This window comes from Macrobrachium nipponense, chromosome 42 (genome assembly GCF_015104395.2).
Source record: "Macrobrachium nipponense isolate FS-2020 chromosome 42, ASM1510439v2, whole genome shotgun sequence".
Taxonomy (NCBI): Eukaryota; Metazoa; Arthropoda; class Malacostraca; order Decapoda; family Palaemonidae; genus Macrobrachium; species Macrobrachium nipponense.
Window position 1 is genome coordinate 47,618,324 of NC_061103.1, and position 17,629 is coordinate 47,635,952.

The 17,629-nt window shown below is 39.1% G+C and overlaps 1 protein-coding gene across 2 annotated transcripts in view; it reads left to right on the top strand.

The window, feature by feature from the left end:
• Positions 1 to 17,342, top strand: part of LOC135213189 (hemicentin-2-like) — an 18,850-nt gene extending 1,508 nt beyond the window's left edge. Inside the window, exons 2-13 of one of the 2 annotated variants that reach the window (XM_064247157.1) lie at positions 5,868 to 6,003; positions 6,761 to 6,966; positions 8,094 to 8,288; positions 8,404 to 8,559; positions 8,693 to 8,853; positions 9,020 to 9,164; positions 9,690 to 9,820; positions 10,012 to 10,171; positions 12,362 to 12,830; positions 13,530 to 13,672; positions 14,480 to 14,907; positions 15,091 to 17,342. In XM_064247157.1, coding sequence (XP_064103227.1) covers positions 5,868 to 6,003; positions 6,761 to 6,966; positions 8,094 to 8,288; positions 8,404 to 8,559; positions 8,693 to 8,853; positions 9,020 to 9,164; positions 9,690 to 9,820; positions 10,012 to 10,171; positions 12,362 to 12,830; positions 13,530 to 13,672; positions 14,480 to 14,907; positions 15,091 to 15,894 — 3,134 coding nt within the window. In that variant the 3' untranslated portion in view covers positions 15,895 to 17,342. The remainder of the gene's footprint in view (positions 1 to 5,867; positions 6,004 to 6,760; positions 6,967 to 8,093; positions 8,289 to 8,403; positions 8,560 to 8,692; positions 8,854 to 9,019; positions 9,165 to 9,689; positions 9,821 to 10,011; positions 10,172 to 12,361; positions 12,831 to 13,529; positions 13,673 to 14,479; positions 14,908 to 15,090) is intronic. The other variant, XM_064247158.1, reaches the window with a different exon arrangement.
• Positions 17,343 to 17,629: the final 287 nt, after the last annotated feature.

Sequence of the window (17,629 nt, forward strand, 5' to 3'; positions counted from 1 at the left end):
TATAGATATATATATATATATATATATATATATATATATATATATATATATATATATAATATATAATATATATATATATATATATATATATATATATAGATATACTATACAGACTATATATATATATAAAGACATATAATATTATATTAATATAAATATATATAATATATATTATATATATACATATATAGACAGAGAGAGAGAGAGAGAGAGAGAGAGATGTGAGGGCGAAGATTCATCATCAAACATTGTAATTCACTGCAACGGGCATCACTTGAGGAATGTATATTTATTCAGTGACGTTTGATATCTGGCGCAATGTCTCTCAGACATGCGCGATGACGTCACGGCGTTTCCGGAGATGTTTCTCACAAGAAGAGCATCGTCATCTCCTTCATCGTCAGTCACCTCCTGATCTTCAAACATTCCAGTAGGAATTCGATTCCTGTTTAGCTGGAGATCACATTTCGTGAACTTCTTTTGGAATTAGGACAAGATTCGTGTTGCTGTTTCTATGGCTGAAAAAAGTGTGAATTTTATAATTAAAAACATTTTTGTTTAAACTGAATGAATGTTTTATTGATGGAGGGTACGGGATGCCCTCGACATCTGGGGAAAGAGTATTTTGTATGAATTTAGTAGCTGCGAGTATCACCCGCTCATCATGACTGCTAGATATATTTTTGTTCTGAACTTTCCTTTTTCTTACGCGTTCGTTATAGAAGCAGAACATAAGAACAAAGGCATGGGGAAAGAATAACGCATTTAAACAGAACACAAGACAGCTTCAGCTTGAAGGTACTCAGTCCTTCATCGAGGGTTTCACCGTTAATTAAGATGTAGGGAAATGTGTAGCTGGACATACGCGAGATAGACTGCAAGAATGTTTGTATGTATACATGATGAACAAAGATGTACAGAGTAAGTCAGATACTGATCATTTTTGCATTCTTTATTAGATTTCAGTAAAATTTAATCAAACATTGCACATACTTTTTACTTATGACGAGGTGATGAAATCCATAAATGCCAAATTAAAAATGTTCAATTTGGCGCCACAGATCATTATTATATTGGGGAGGGGCTGGGTGGAGTGCGGGGTGGGGGGGGGGGTGTGGTCCATATGACTGCATATCCTTATTACATTTTTCATTATCTTTTTTAAGGAGAGCTCATTATTCCTATAATGAAATGAGGTGATGGAGTAATAAGCGTATGATATTGATTGTTTATTTTAACAATGAGAGACAAAGGACTGGATGGAATTTTGGCAGTGCGTATAATGTGCACATGAATTGAGTGTAGCTTTATCAGGTTATTTCTGTAGCCTCCATTTAGAGACTGAATTGAGTCTTGCAATGGAATTCATTTCAGTAATTCTGATGCTGATATCAAATGACTGAAATGGGTTTTAGCAAAGCAATATTAAGCGCTGCGTATTTCTTTATTACTTATGATGATACTCATGGCCTTCAGAATACTACATGAAAGATTCTCCACGTTTTAATACTTATTATAATTATTTTTAGAGTTAATTACGGTTTGATATGTCGAGTTATGCAGGGCATAATAAATAATATAATTGATAATAACAAATGAATGTTGTGGAATAGCGTGATGTTTTATGAAGAAACTATTATTTTCACATATATATATCATGTTGTTAGTGTACTTATAAAAATCACAAAAAATAACAATAAAAAATTCAAAACTTTACAAGAACAACGAAGAATTACAAAATGTTTGACGCTTGGTGAAAGCGTCTATTGGTCCAATAGGCCGCCCGGTGTGTGCTGCCATCTAGTCGGTAGTTTCAATAGTGTCCTTGTAATAGTAGTAGTAGTAGCAGGAAGGACTTTGTAACGGCACTCCTCTTGGATACCGGTTTTCTTCGCAAGCAAGATCTTTGCCAGCGAGTTTCTTTTATCGCTGTGTTGCATGAATAATATATTAACAATGATTAATATCCATCGCTACGTGTGAATATAAAGAAAAACAGTACATCGGTGATAAAGTCTTGTGCATCAAATTGAAATATTGGTATAAAAAAATCTTGCTACATAATTTGATTCACAGAACCTGTTTAGCTGCAGTGTATTGTCTCGTAGAGACACTGACTTTACACACGTGTGTGTATTTGTGTGTGTGCGTGTGTCTGTTACTGACCTTTTATAAAACCAAACTCTACAATCAATTTTTTAAAGTAAGATGATTTTCGTTTCTTGAAGAAATTTGAATGTATATCTTTTTTAATTGAAAGTTATGAGTTGAAGTATTTTTGTAAAGCTATCTCTATATCGATAGCTACAAACCTATTCCTAATTTTTGCAACAACAATAATAATAACACTTTCATGCCTATAAATAATATACCGGTCTAATGTTTATTCGTAAGCAAAAATGAGTGAAAATGTCTTTCTGTCAGATGCAGCAAAAGCGCCTTCGATCAATCTTTGTCCACCGAAAGATTATATGGAGGTTCATGTGACGTTTATGTCCCTGGTGGGTTCAGGGTCATCGCTTATTTGGGAACCAGCTTCAGGTCCTCTTTGTCATTTGTCTTTGTAGCTTTTTCCAGTTTTTGTTGACGTCGTTATCGCTAATTCTCTTTTGTGTACTTTATCACTTATGTGGGACATCCCATTTGTTATTATTCAAGTATAGTTGAGACACGATCATTCTTCTGGTTTTAGACACAGCTTGGTTTTCTTTACGCCGGGAATCTTTGTCCCCTTATTTGGCGAGACAAAAAAAAAAAAAAAAAATGCAATCTGAACATAATATGGCAGAACGAAAATGAAATTTGTGACTTGACTCCAGGAGCAGCAAATGCAATCTTCTCTTACCACAAAGAATGTTGAACCAAGGATGCCTCTTCTCAGTATTATCATTCAGTAGCTTGTCAGGTGCAAGATTGGTTTCTTGTCTGGTAATGTCTAAACTTAGCTGTTTGAGGAAAGACGTCCTGTTCACCTCGTCCCCGGAGAAATGCTTCTAAACTTTTGTATGGCTGCCTCACCAGCATTGCGTCAAACGCTGACATAAAGACCTGTACGTATTTGTTTGATATTTTTAAACATATTCGACCCAATCTACTTCTCAACGGTACATTTCTCATAAGCAAGAAAAAACTTATAAGTTTGTGTAGGTTTGTTTTCTTCAGCGTTATCCGTGGAAGACAACATTGCCAATATGACAAATAATTCAAATCATTAAGAAACTCGTTGCACATACCTATTTCCCATATGTATAGACTACCTACCCATTCGTGAACAACGTTAAAAACCAAGAAGGAAGAATTAAGCACATAATACAAAAGAAACGAACAAATAAACATTAGCATACATAAACAGCAATAATAAGTCACACCGAACATCGGTTACAGTACTCAGCCCTTCAGAGACACAAGACGACCGCTTGTATAAACTTACTCCAAGCAACTGCTTTGTATCATTGTCTACAATAACATCCCTTGTCATAGGAGGCTACAACTTACCATAGTTCTGTCATAACGCTCCCCCATCACCCCCTCCCCTCCTTTCCTTTTTCGAAGATAAACAAAAGCTTCCTTTCAAGCGAAAGGTCGGCTTAAACCTCTGCTTGCACACAGGAAATGTTGAAGGTCACCGCAGCCTCCTGCTTTCTCAGTTTGGCTCTTGGGGTGAGGTTGGTGGCACCACGGCCTTCATCTTAACCCGGGCAGACGCCACTACCCATTTAAAGCCGGGTGGACTGTGGGGCGTGAGGCTGGGAGTGAACAAAGGACCTAGCAAACGTTGGTTAAAAGCTGAGGGTAGCACTACATGGCGTCCACTACATGTTCCTTCCACATCAGTGTCTTTAACCACTGCCTATTTTTCATATATCTGTTTTTTATGATATTCCCTCTTTGATTGCAGGAGTGAACGTTATATATTGATAAGAATGTCAGTAAGGTAATGAAGTCTGTAAGGCAAGGAAGAGGAGCCTGGTTTTACATAATACTAAATTTTGGTGGACGCAACACCCCAGTTGATGTTCCATATCAATATAACGATTTTTTGTTAATTCTAGTTATTTATGAATATTTAAATTCGATAATTCAGTCCGTCTTTTGAACGCAAAACCAGATCCTTTCTTTCGTATTTTTATCGCTGAACTTTTCCTTTTATTTTTGAAACTCGTCTTGGAATTCGTGTTTGTCTTTTTGGAAGTTTTACAATGTTTCAGTTTCCTTCTTTGGCTTCGGAATTTTGCCTTCCACTCTTTTTAAATTCTTGCTGTGACCCTGCTTTGTTTTTATACATATTATTTATGTTATCCTTGCTTATATTATATCGTTCGCTTGGCGCGACGTTTATTCCAGATTTTATAAAAAAGAAAGAGACAGAAACTCACATCTTTGCTCGCTTCGTCAACCTCCAAAAAGAATCGTAACCTTTCATAAATACCTTTGATTTCTGCTTCCCTTTAGCTGAGCATATCTTCCTCCTCTTGGCTTTGCTCTTTTTATCTTCCTGTTCTTCTTCTTCTTCTTCTTCTTGGTCAGGATAAAGATGTCGCTGTCTCTGTCATGTCTCTTTGTCTGTATTCAGTTATCCCGTTGGCCTTTTATTCTCTCTCTTGACTCTGTCACTCCGCAGGTCGATGACACTCGGCCTCTCTCTCTCTCTCTTCTCTCTCTCTCTCTCTCTCTTTCTCCCTTTACCATCATTGACCTGAGAGCTCTCCAGCTCACGTTTCATTTAGAAGAAAGTTTAATTTTCTCAAATGTATTTAGTAATAACACAAAATGTTTATATACATCATGGCTGCTTTCAATCTGTATAGGTTCGTGGTAAATTGTATTTCAACGGAGATCTTTCACATTCACAATTAACCCCTGATCCCCTTTATCTGCCGAGAGAGAGAGAGAGAGAGAGAGAGAGAGAGAGAGAGAGAGAGAGAGAGAGAGCAACCAGATTCGCTGAACAGCAGAAGCGCCAATATGCAGCAAATGTGTTCCGCTGTCGAACTTCTCAGTTCCAGCGGTCCTTTATTCCTCAAACCGATGAACTGGGGAACAGCCTCCCAGAGGAAGTTGTGCAAATGGAACTTCAGAAGTTCAGGCGAAGATGCAATACTTAGCTATTCTAGATAGTGCTATTCTTCTTGTCGTGAATTCATATCAGTCGGTTTGTTAATTTATTATTTTCTTTCTCTCCTTTTAACAAGTGGTATCTTCTTTCTGCATTTCCTTTTACCTCCTCTTACCTCATAACACACACACACACACACACACACACACACACACACACAGAATTCCTACTGTCCACGAGAAGTGTTTCTGTTATTCAACTGACTCTTGCAGGACCCAGAAATCTGTCTCTTATGAAAAGTAATTGAACAAAAAGAGATTTGTAGCTTTGGAGTGAAAAATGGAAGAACACAGAGAAAGAGAAAGGAGAAGAAGACAAACGGTAAAGGAAAAGAATAAAGAAGTCGAGAAAAGTCCTAAAATGCAAAGGGTTAGACAGAACACAATCGTATCAGGGCAAAGCAACAGAGTCACTTGAGAAAAGAGATGTCTCTCTTACCGTGATTACAATTTGCGTCATGAAACTTCCATTTCATTATATGAACATTCTGCCTCCTGACGACATGAAGGCCCCATTCCCCCACCCCCTCCCCACGCCCCACAGGCCTTTTTTTTTAAAAGTCTTAAGCCTTAGGCCTCTTGTTTTTCATGGGTACTGTCTATGAAGGGGGACTTGTAGAACATATTTTCCATTGGGGGCAGGACTTCCATTTTTGGGATTCCGCTGATAGAGATATTGAAGTCTATGGCATATATCTTAAAAGGAAAGGTGAAATAGCATTTATTATTATTATTATCATTATTATTTGCAGGTTCGATGGCGGAGGTGTGGGTAGTCTCCGGGGGGAGGGTCAGCCTCCCCTGTGTGCCAAGGCCGAAGGTGCCGGGGGACCAGCCAGTGCTCGTCCTCTGGTACCGCAGATTCAGCAGTTCCCTGCCCATCTACAGGTGAGACGAGAGAGAGACGAGAGAGAGATGACCTTGAGGAGAGAGAGAGAGAGAGAGTTTATGAAAGTCAGAGATACACATGAAGGCACAAAAAAATTGTTACATTAAAAAACTGAGAAGCCATAGATAAAATATTTCAGTTAAATTTAGAATTCTGGAACAGAAATAATAGAAGCTGAGATGAAGAAAAAAAAAACATCTAAGAAACAAGTCTAAAGATATTTAATGTTGGTATGAAGTCAGGTCAGAAACAGAAGAGCATCTATTCCACTGATATGTAAATAGCATACGAACCCTGAGCCTCGCCAAACAAATCTGAAACAAAGAAGCGTCTCCCTTTAACTCAGTCCCGGAAATTGTTTGCAGATCAAACAAAGCAAGCAATAACAAGGAAAATGCATACAAATGCACAATCATACCAGGATGTAACGTGAAAATGACTTGGTTAAATACCCAGAAATATTTTCGGATGGCTAATATCAATATTAGCAATCCACAGGACAGTTTCAATTCGAAACTTCAATGCTTGACAACTTTGAAACGCATTTCTGGTCACTATTGTGAACCTAATTCAGCTGTTGTCATTCACCAGAGCAAATGAAATGGACAGAATGGACATGCATATTGCCAATGCATCAATCACCCTCAGCTAGTTAATAAAATGTTTACTGGATCTAAAGGACTAATTATATGGACATTTCCGATCACGTAATATTAGACTAATTTGCAGGTTATATAGTTTTATATCCACTTTCAGTTACGACGCTCGTTTGGGAGACTTCTCCAGCGGCGTCAGGTGGTGGGACGAAGTGGTCCTGGGCAGGAGGAGCTATTTCGTGCCCTCCAGCACGCCCTCGCTGGTGCTCGAACCCACCCACGCCCACGATCAGGACGTCTACACGTGCAGGATCGATTACCGCGTTTCGACGTCCACGACAACCAGAGTCAACCTCACGGTGGTTGGTGAGTAAAAGATCACAAGTGCCTTTTTCCTTTACTATTTTGTGTCTGGTGACTGGCTTTGTTCTGTCTTGCTGAGGGTGTTGATGTGACGGTGGCTGGTGTAACTGTGACAGCAACTATGAGGTGTGGCCCCCATGGGATCGATTTCGTTCGAAGTCTTCTAGATAGATGACAAAATTTAATCAAGAGAAACTTGTCACTTGTTCAGCAAAGTACAAATTCTTCGAATTGAATGAATATCCTACATTTATGCAAACGCAGTTGCGGTATGATGCTTAATGAGATCTCTTCCGTTGATTGTCGGTCTATTTATTCAGGATCCTTGACACGATTATTCAAAAGATTCCTTGTTTGTTCTGCGCAATGGTTACCTGTGGGAAACTAAATATTACATTTTGGAAGGGTGGTGTTTAACATCATTTAATTTTTTTTTTTTTAATATTTGCTTATTTTTTCTTTTTCATATAATTGAATTTTTCTAATTACACTTGATTTTTCTATACATTTATTTATTTCCTTTCTGACTGTTATTTCCTATAACTATTTTATTTATTTGTCTATTGCTTCACAGACTTATGCTCTCTTGCATCTTATTAAATATTCCATTTCTTTCTTTGTTTAAGTCAGGAACTTTTCTCTAAGGAATCCAGAGATACTTTCAGATATTGCCTTCACATACAGTATTTGCACACCTGCAAGAGAAAAATCTGTAAAAAAAGCATTCAAATCGGAAATCTTAAGAAAAAAACTGTGGTAATAATAAAAATAATTATATCATAAGCTACATAGAATGAGATTCTTTCTGGATGTTTAAGTGGGATTTGAATATTATGGCAAATGGCGTAAATGCTTTTACATACATATATACACATTTACATGCATACTTTGTGCAAACTCATTTGCATACAAATATATAGTTTATTTAGAAAGGTATACATACAGAAATGGTCTTTGGCATTGATCTTATTTTATTGTTTTGTCCCCACACCCCCCAAAAAAACCATATTGCAAAAAAACTTTGCCTCCACAATATTACCAAAAGTGGACATTCCACAGGAAATATTAATCTCAAGAAAAGTATTTCTGAATAACTATTATCATTAATCAAAATCTCCTTGTTTATGCAGTGCCCCCTGGCCCCCCTGTGGTGATGTGGGAAGGCCGAGAGATGGTGGGGACGGTAGGACCCCTGCAGGAGAACCAACTGACGGAGCTGACCTGTAGGAGCGAGGGAGGGAGTCCTGCGCCCTCTCTCTCCTGGTGGAATGAAGGAAGGGAGCTCCCCCTCCTGCTCTCTCACTCCTCTTGGGATCCTGTGACAGGTGAGGATTTCAAGGACCTCAGAGTTTTTAGGTCAAAATCAATTTCTTTTCATTTCAGAACAAAAGAAAAATAATCAAATGTCTTAAACAAATTTCTGGAACAATTTACTTTCAGGAACAAGTACCACTGAAGCCACGGTTTCAGTGAATGCCAAAAGGGAACTTCAAGGGGCTTCCCTGACTTGCTATGCCCGGATGCCCTCCCAACCCAGAGCCTCTGGAGATGCTAGGATCCTGCCCCGGAGTGTCTCTGTCTCCCTGAGTATCACACGTGAGTGCCGACACCGCCAGGTGTCTGTGTCTTTCTCTCAACTCTTCACTTTCTATTGTTATAATTATCACGGGATTTGACTACAGGTCTTCTTGTGCTTTATCCTAATTCAAGCTAAATGTATCTCTTCTAGTATCCCCAGTTGAGGTCCGAATCCTCGAACAGCAGGATGCCTTAGTGGCGACCTCAGGGTCGACTGTAAGCGTCGTGTGTCGCGCCCTTGGGTCACATCCCCCTGCAGAGCTCTCCTGGTGGAGGGGCATCAGGTCCCTGGAGCCGCACGTCACTCACGCCGTAAGTTTCTCTGTGCTTCCTTTTGTGAATCAGCGCCATTTAGATTTTCTTTAAAGAATACAAGGACAGGGTAAACATCGTTATTGATGGGTTATTTCACAAACAGCAGGAAGCTTTGGTTCTCTTCATAATGTTAAAAGGTAACCTCAGTCTCTCTCTGACTCAGATACGAGACGGAGGCAACATCACGACAGCCACTTTGACAATCGCTGTGACTGGGGAGGACGACGGAGCCACGATCACCTGTACAGGAGCGAATCCTGCCCTTCCACACGAGCCCCTTTCGGACAGAAGGAAGCTCATTGTCTACTGTGAGTTCCAGAGGTAATTAATTGCGTCTTCACTCGCTGACTGAAGAAGAAGAACAACAACAACAATTAGGCGGAGAAACCTTTCAGGGTCGTTTCTCGTTTAGGATAATTTGTATCTCTTATAAATGATATATTTTCATTCATTAAGAGAACAAATGATTCACCATTTTGTTAATGTTTTGTGAGTTTCAAATCTAATTCTATCGATGTTCATTTACGGAAACTATAATTGATATAAAGATTTGATTTATCGTGTGCTTTTTTGAGTAACTTAATGAAGGTTATTTATTGTACAGCATATTAAGCATAACTTTTCCTCAATCAGTGAGTGAAGAAGCTATAAGTTATCGGATATATTTTGTATTTTGGGATGAGATTTGTTACAGATCGTATGAATGATTTGTCCTATGATCTACGATTATCTCTTCACGTTTCTCATACAAAAGTTCCACTCTCTCCAATATTCAAGCAACACCTGATATTGGATGATCATTTAACGGATCGATTTTCTCATTTATTACTCAGACGAGCCAACAGTGGATCTCTCCCTCGGGAAACAACTGGAGGCCGAGAACATCAAGGAGGAGGACGAGGTCTCCTTCGAGTGCCACATCAAATCGAACCCCAAATTCCACCGCATCGAGTGGTACCATAATGTAAGTGACCTCTTGGTCGTTCCTCCCGTTCTGGGGACCACCGGGAATCTTACTGATTCCTGGTGTACTTTGGTGAATGAATATTGAGAGCCTGTGGCTGTTGTTCCTGACGTTTGAATCTGAGGAATGATAATAACAGGAATCAAATTCCTTCTTCTCTAACGACCCTCTTCCTCCCTTTACCCTCCAAGGGCCAGGACATCCCTCAGAACGTGAGTGCCGGTGTGGTGATCAGCGGGCAGTCTCTAGTCCTTCGGAGTGTCGCCAGAAGTCATTCGGGAACTTACGCATGTGCGGCCACCAATGCCCAAGGGCGCACTGTGAGCAATACCCTTTTCCTGACAGTCAGGCGTGAGTGTTCAATTCAAGTTCATATATTTTTTTTTTGAATATTTCAATGGACCTGTACAGAATCGTTAACGAATTCCAAGGTTACCCAGGATTGTCCACAATGTAATTAATATTTAGCAATTGATTTCTTTTTCACATTTCTAAAAACTATTTTTTCTTAGTGTCTGGGATAAATGGGTAACTTTCCTCGTCATATCTGTAAAGTGGGAGAATTTATTTATAGATTAAACAATGAAGCCTTTCGCTGCTGTCTCGCGAAGGCTCTCTCCAAGTGCCTTCTGCTGCGTTGTCTGTTTGGTTGGACTGTCTGCCTTCTGCAACTGCTGTAATTGCCGAAATTTATTACTAACTCAGCCCCCCCCCCCTCCCCTTTTTCACACCATTGTCTCACACTCTTTTTCTTTGGAAGCGTTGCTCTCTCTCTCTCTCTCTCTCTCTCTCTCTCTCTAAATAGTGCTACCAGGGATTTTCTGTAATCTTTCGGAGGACATTATTAAAAGCGTTACAAAAATTGCAGAATATTTCCACGAATACCAACAATCCTCTGAAAATAAATAAACACGAACATAATAAGCTTTAATATAACGAAAAGCATAAAACTCAGATGTTCGGTGTTGCAGTAAAAGTGATATATTGCATTATAAAACGCTATATTACATTGCATACCGGCGTTGGTTTGGAACTAAGTAATTATTTTCCGGGTGTTGAAGTCATTGAATAGATATTTGTAATTCCCTTATTATCTACTTTGTTTTCTCGACTGAGTTGTCTTCTGTTTTGGAAGACGGTGAAATAGAACGAGAACTCATAATGACGGAGATTTTACTGATGACCAGATAAAATCGTAGTAAAATGAGTCAAGACAATATTTTTAAGAATGGTCTCGTGTAAATTATGAATGTGCATGGAAGGTCTATAATCTTCACTGAATTAATAAATCCAAGAAATAATACACACACACACATACAACATACATACATATATATTATACATATATAATTATATATATTATATTATATAATAGATATATTATTATATATAATATATATATAAATATAATAATATAATATATATATCATATTATATATATATTATATATATATAGATATATATATAATAGATATATACATATATATATATATATATATATATATAATATATATATATATATATATATATATTCCGTTTCCACTTTGCATCTACAAGGACCCAGCAAACAGAAATTGTTTGAAGCAGTTGATAAAAATCAAACTAATTGAAACCGGGTCCCATACGGTCATGGAATAAAAGATTATGGAGGAAAAGACAAACGGTCTTTCAGTATTTGGATTCGATACCTCGTAGGGCACACACACACACACACACACACACACCCAATACGGAATCATTAACTCGAACGAGAAAAAGCAAGAATTTGAAAAAGACGGATGAGTCTGTTGAGAGAGCGAATTTTATTCTAGGACAAACGAACGGGGGAAGCAGACTTCTATTGATACTCTTTCGCGGGTTAAAGGGAAGACTGATAAAACTCTTGCGATGTATATACATACTTCACAGAGGAAGTAACATAGTGAGTTCATTATAGGCAGAGACGAACAACTGATATAGTTTTTGCATAGGATACTGGTGGTACAATTCTTGAAATGATATTGCAATTGAAAGAATCTAATCATTTATCAGTTGTCGAAGAAAGACAAACGTGAAGTTATTGTCAATGTAGCTGGTTTTATGAAAGATACCTTGAAGTAAAAGTCTTTCTCTCTCTCTCTCTCTCTCTCTCTCTCTCTCTCTCTCTCTCTCTCTCTCTCTCTCTCGCCTCTCACGAAGCATATCGCATAGAGCAGCCAAACTTTCTTTCCCTGTCCGTTGACTCTTCCTCCACCTCAGACACTCAGGATTGAGGAAAGAATGAATTGCTGCTCTTGGACGGAAAAGACTGAATCTTTAGGAAGTTCAGCCTTTGGCTTTTTGTTCATGATTGAGGAATAACAGATTACAATAGTTATGGAGACTGATTTTTCAATATCATGAAGGTTGGTGAAGTGGAAAGTGTTAATGTCTACAATCAAAAGAGAGATTCACACAAGGTTAGAGATTTGATACCTGATGTGAATGAAAACAAACGTCCACTTCTTCAGAAACACAAAAGAAATACGCGTTTACTAAATTCCAGTGAAATACTGATTCCAGATGCCCCAACATGCGGGGGGTCAGCGGGTCAAGAGAGGACCCAGGGGGCAGCTCGAGGGGCGGCGGTGAAGGCCAGGTGCAGAGTGGAGGCCGAGCCTCCTTCAGACTTGACCTGGTCCTGGGTGCGGCAGAGGACCGACGGCAGCGAGGAGATCCTGTCCCCGGACAAGTACGTCGTCGAGGGACTGACGTCGACCCTGACGGTCGTGCCCGAGAGGAGGGAAGACTACGGTCGCCTCCTCTGCAGGGCGACGAATGGCGCCGGACGCCAGAAGGAGCCGTGTGTCGTCAACCTCGTACCAGCCGGTCCTCCTGATACGCCCACGAATTGCTCGGCCACGCCCGTCAACCCTGACGCCCTGATGCCAGCCCTTGCTGTCTCGTGCCTGGAGGGGTTTGACGGGGGGCTGCCGCAGAACTTCCTGCTGGAGGCTTGGCAGGACGGAGAGGTCCTCGCCAATGTCAGTAGGTAAGACAATGCTGTCTGTTCTCTTCGGGGTTTTCCATCTGCTGCCTGGAATGATCAGCTGTCTATTTCCGTTTATGATGTGACCTTTGACCTCCTTTGCATCTGCAAAAGCAATTGAGTTACCTTGAGAATTTCAATTTGGTTTTAGCTCGAATACGTAGTTAAGACCCTCTCACAAGGTGGAATAGTTTGTTAAATAATCATAATGCAATCGTCATATTTATATTCTTAAAAGATGTTTCCAGTTACTACAAAATTCAGAATATGACTTTTTTTGTAGTTAAAGCTATAGAGGAGAGTCTAAACGCTACTCTTTTGTTGTTTTTCTCATATACCAAAAATAGTGAACTAGTAATAATTGTCGCCATTTGCAGTCTCACAGGAGCTTCAAACTTTAATCAAAAGTTCTAATGACTTTTTTTAATTAAAGACGAAACTGTCAATGCAGGCGAATTTGCAATTCATAGTCAAAGTCATTTATTTGTGAGATGACTGTCTGATTAATTTTACTTTTCACCATAAATCATGATTTTATTTGTGAATATAAAAAAATCGTTCCCTCATCATTGAATTCGGTTTCTGCTTAATTAGAAGAATAAGATCATCAGTCTTACCACTGTACAAGACAGTAATGTTTAGGACTGCATACTGTTTCCTTCGCTTTTTTACACCTGCTATTTCAAATCTTCCTCCCAACAGCGAGTCTCCTGAGTGGGTGGTCAGCGGAATGGAAGCGGGGAAAGGAGTCGTCTTGAACATCATGGGTCACAATGCCCGCGGTCGAAGTGACCCCGTCACCATGAAAGTAGTGGCAAGCAGTGCCCAGCATCGATCAGCCCCAGGTCAGGATACGTAGACAGGGAGAAATCCAGTTGATGAAGTTTCTTTTAAACTTTTTACTTGATACTTTCCTCCAGTTGTATAATGGCAGCTTTGTCGATGTTTTAATCTTCAAGGATCCTTTGAGTTAACCAGTCGTAGAATGGCACCCCACTGGGCTGTTAAATAACCTTCCAGAATACTCTTTGTCTACTGCCAAAGACTGTGTTTACATCAGCTGCATCTCTATGTGTATCTGTTACTTTATTATCCATTAGCCTTTCTCTTAACACTAGGCCACTTTTTAAACTACAGTATTCCTTCCTTTCTAAATCCATTTACTCTATAGTCACCTTCTCATTCATTATATGTATAATATATATATATATATTATATATATATATATATATATATATATATATATATAATATCGAACTACAAATGTCCTTTAATATCTAATTCGCTCTACCTCGGAATTAATATATTTTTCATATATGCTTAACCGAGGGGGAATTTATTAAGCGATAATAGAATTGGCGATCGACAGACGCGAACCAGCGAATTCTCAATACTAGGACTGGCAGTGAAGCCTTAAACCACCCCGACACCGGTATATTATCACTTAATAAATTCCCCCTCGGTTTAAGCATATATGAAAATATATTAATTCTGAGGTAGAGCGAATTAGATATTAAAGGACATTTGTAGTTCGATATATAATATATATATATATATATATATATATATATATATATACATATGTATATATATATATATATATATATATATATATATATTATATATATATATATATCTTCTACTTTTTCCAGGACTTGAATCACCTGTGGAAATCTCCCCAGTAGTTGGTGCTGTTCTGGGAGTTCTGGGTGTGATACTGGTGTTGCTCTTAGTTGGGGCAGCCCTTGTTAGGCGCACCCACAGTCACCCACGAAAACCAGTCATTATCGAGAAGTCTTCAGCCTCACCTTCTTCCAAAGGATTAGACCCAGATGTTGTACAGTCCATAAAGCGCCTGGATGTTACCCCATGTGTTCAGGAGGATCACCCCAATCAAGAGGCTGAGCCAATGTTCGCTTACTCTGAGCACGGTCACCCTCTTGGGGAACGAGAAGAACCAGAAGGGGTTCATGATATTTCTGCTGAAAATATTGGTGGTGAAGCTCTTCTTCCTGGCCAGGTACAAGTGCAATCGCATGATGAACCTGTGCAACTTCATCCATATGGTATGGAAAGGGAGGTGAGTGGAATTAGGTTATTATATGGAATATGAGTTGTTTATTTTCGGTTAGGCAGGTATTGGATTGCCAGTTCACTGAAACACCTATTTATTGTGACATGACCTACCTGATCTTTCCTTCTACTCCATGACATATTATCATGTCACTGTTCAATATGCTAAAATTGCCACTATTTTTTCCAGAGGGTGAACATATCTCACGACCAAAGTGATGATTCAGGAGTGTCTGAATCAGAGTCAGACAACGAGATAAAGCTCCCTGAAGAGGAGGGAAGCAGTCCTGAAGTTGAAGAAGATCAGCCTTATTTTGTTATGCCCAATGAGGGTACTACAGGAAGAGGAGGAGACTCACCATGCCAACACCCAGCCACCAAACGAGGGGTCCCAAAAACAAAAACAGACTTCCCCGCAAAGGAATTAAGTAAAAAACCCGTAGATTTTCATCAGAAGCCATTACCAATCCCTTTGAGGGAAGTGCTTTTTAACCCTTCTTCGAGAATCCCAGGGTCAAGTCAGAGAGTTCCTCCTGCTGAGGTAATCAGACTGGCTGTCACACCATCAGGGGTGCTCAATCCAGCAACCAGTGTGCAACGTTTAACACATGGTGGGGCAAAGCTGGAATCTTCAGATTATCCAATAGGAGACACAACGAGAATTCTCAGGGACGTCGGAGTGCCTGTTACTTTATACAAAGCAGAAAATGGGGAACTGCTTCTACTGCCAAGAAGACCCTCTGACCATGAAGGAACCGGGTTCCAGTTCCCAACAGCCCCAGCTTGCAAAATGAAACCTCTTCCAATGGCTTCTGGAAAGAAAGGCGGAGCCATTCCAGAGACTAGGGTCAAAGGAATGGATTCTAGTCCTATAGGAAAAAACGTGCAGAAGTTACCAACAGTTACTTCAACTAACAAAGGAAAACACATTGGGCGAAAAGGATATGTTCTTCCAGCACAGCCTGATGTTTGCCGAAGAGAAAGCTCGGTATAGCGCAGTTCCAGAGTCAAAACCAGATTTTCCAGCATCGCCTGCGTTAAAGTCAATGGGAAATATTCTCTCTTTGTTAATAGTTTTGTTATAAACTCTCAGGTACCTTCATGTTTAGGAAATAAGTATGCACAAAATGATTAAGAAATATAAAAGATTTTTAACTCCCTGTTCAGTTAGTTTGCAACAACCGTTAGCGGATATTTGTAAGCAGACTAGAAGTGTAAAGTGATGTTTGAAAGCGGTTAGTTTTGTATATTTCCAAAGGATGTTCAGGAAAATGAGAATGTTTACAATACCTAACGTATCTGAATGAGCTAGTAAAAATATAATTAATAAACTTTTAGCAAGTAACTTTTCAAATACTCATATAAAAATATCTCTTAAGAAACATCAAACTTATTTACGATTAATTAATTTTTCTGCGTTATATCTACTTGTGTAGGATATCACCTTCCTTATGCGTTGTTACCAATTATGTGTTAACAAAAACAATTTTAGATAATTAAAAGTTATATTTGTTAATATTGCTTGATAGCTCAGCACCTTTCCTTGAACTACGATTAATCTTTAGACCCGTTTGTTTAAAGATAAAAAATACGATATGTCTGACGTGTTTTGGGGAAAATGAAAGGAAATGTTTAGTGTCTTATTCATAATTATGTTGAATTTGAGGTAGATTGTTAAGACTGAAATGTTAATAGAAGTCTCAATGTATTCTTCAATCAGATAAGAATCTTATTCTTCTCAGTGCCTAAAATTTAATTAGCAATATCTGTCTATATATTTATGTATCGATTTATAAAATTAATCTACTCTGCATTAGACTCAGTCTAAAGAAGAATACCGCAAGAAAGACGACAGAAATTCCCAAAGGTCAACGAAAAATTCCATCCTTTTGTAAAGATTTCCAAAACTCCTCAGATCTCAGGATGACAAATGGGGAATTTCCCAAAAGCCTTGAGTCCCTGAATAGCGCAGAGAAGAAGTCATTGCAGTTTTATTTTTGACATCGACAAAGGAAGGGTAGACGGATGACGGCGTTGAGGAAATAAATCATACTATTTTGGGCGTTATGTCCGTCTGTCTGTCTGTTATCCAGTCAGGGCTAAACGGCTAAACGGATTTAATCCAAACAAAGCTATTGGATGGGGCTTTGATCGAGGATGAATTACAGCCTTATATGGCTATAACCAGACCATTGGTTTCCTAGGTATAATTTTTATCTATAAATTCTTAAATACTTCCTCAAATAAAAGTTAAATCAGGATAACTGACGTATACTTTTGCAGTGGCCACGTGGGTCCTTATAGACACCCATGCATGGGTTGCCCACATAAATATTTGAGTATCCTACGGAGATGATAAGTTTCGAGCATCTCAAAGCAGGCTCAACTTTGGGTTCGAAATGTTGTTTACATCGAGCGCTCATTTGTCTTTCAACTGTCATACGAGAAGCAACACTGAAATGTAAGCTCATTTTTGTTTTTATAACGCATGTATATTGCGAGTTATTGATTTAATACATTATTTAATAGCCGATTCTGACACACGTGTTCTATGCAATGCAGTTCCCATCATCGATAGGTAGTTTTTGCAAGTAGATTGAAGGGTGGGTGGGGGGGGGGGGGGGGGGGTGGGGGGGGTTGGGGGGGGGGGGGGTGACTGGGGAGGGAGGAATTTAAATGGAAAGTGGGGGGGTGGGGGTTATTAATGTGTACTGCATGCAATATTGCTG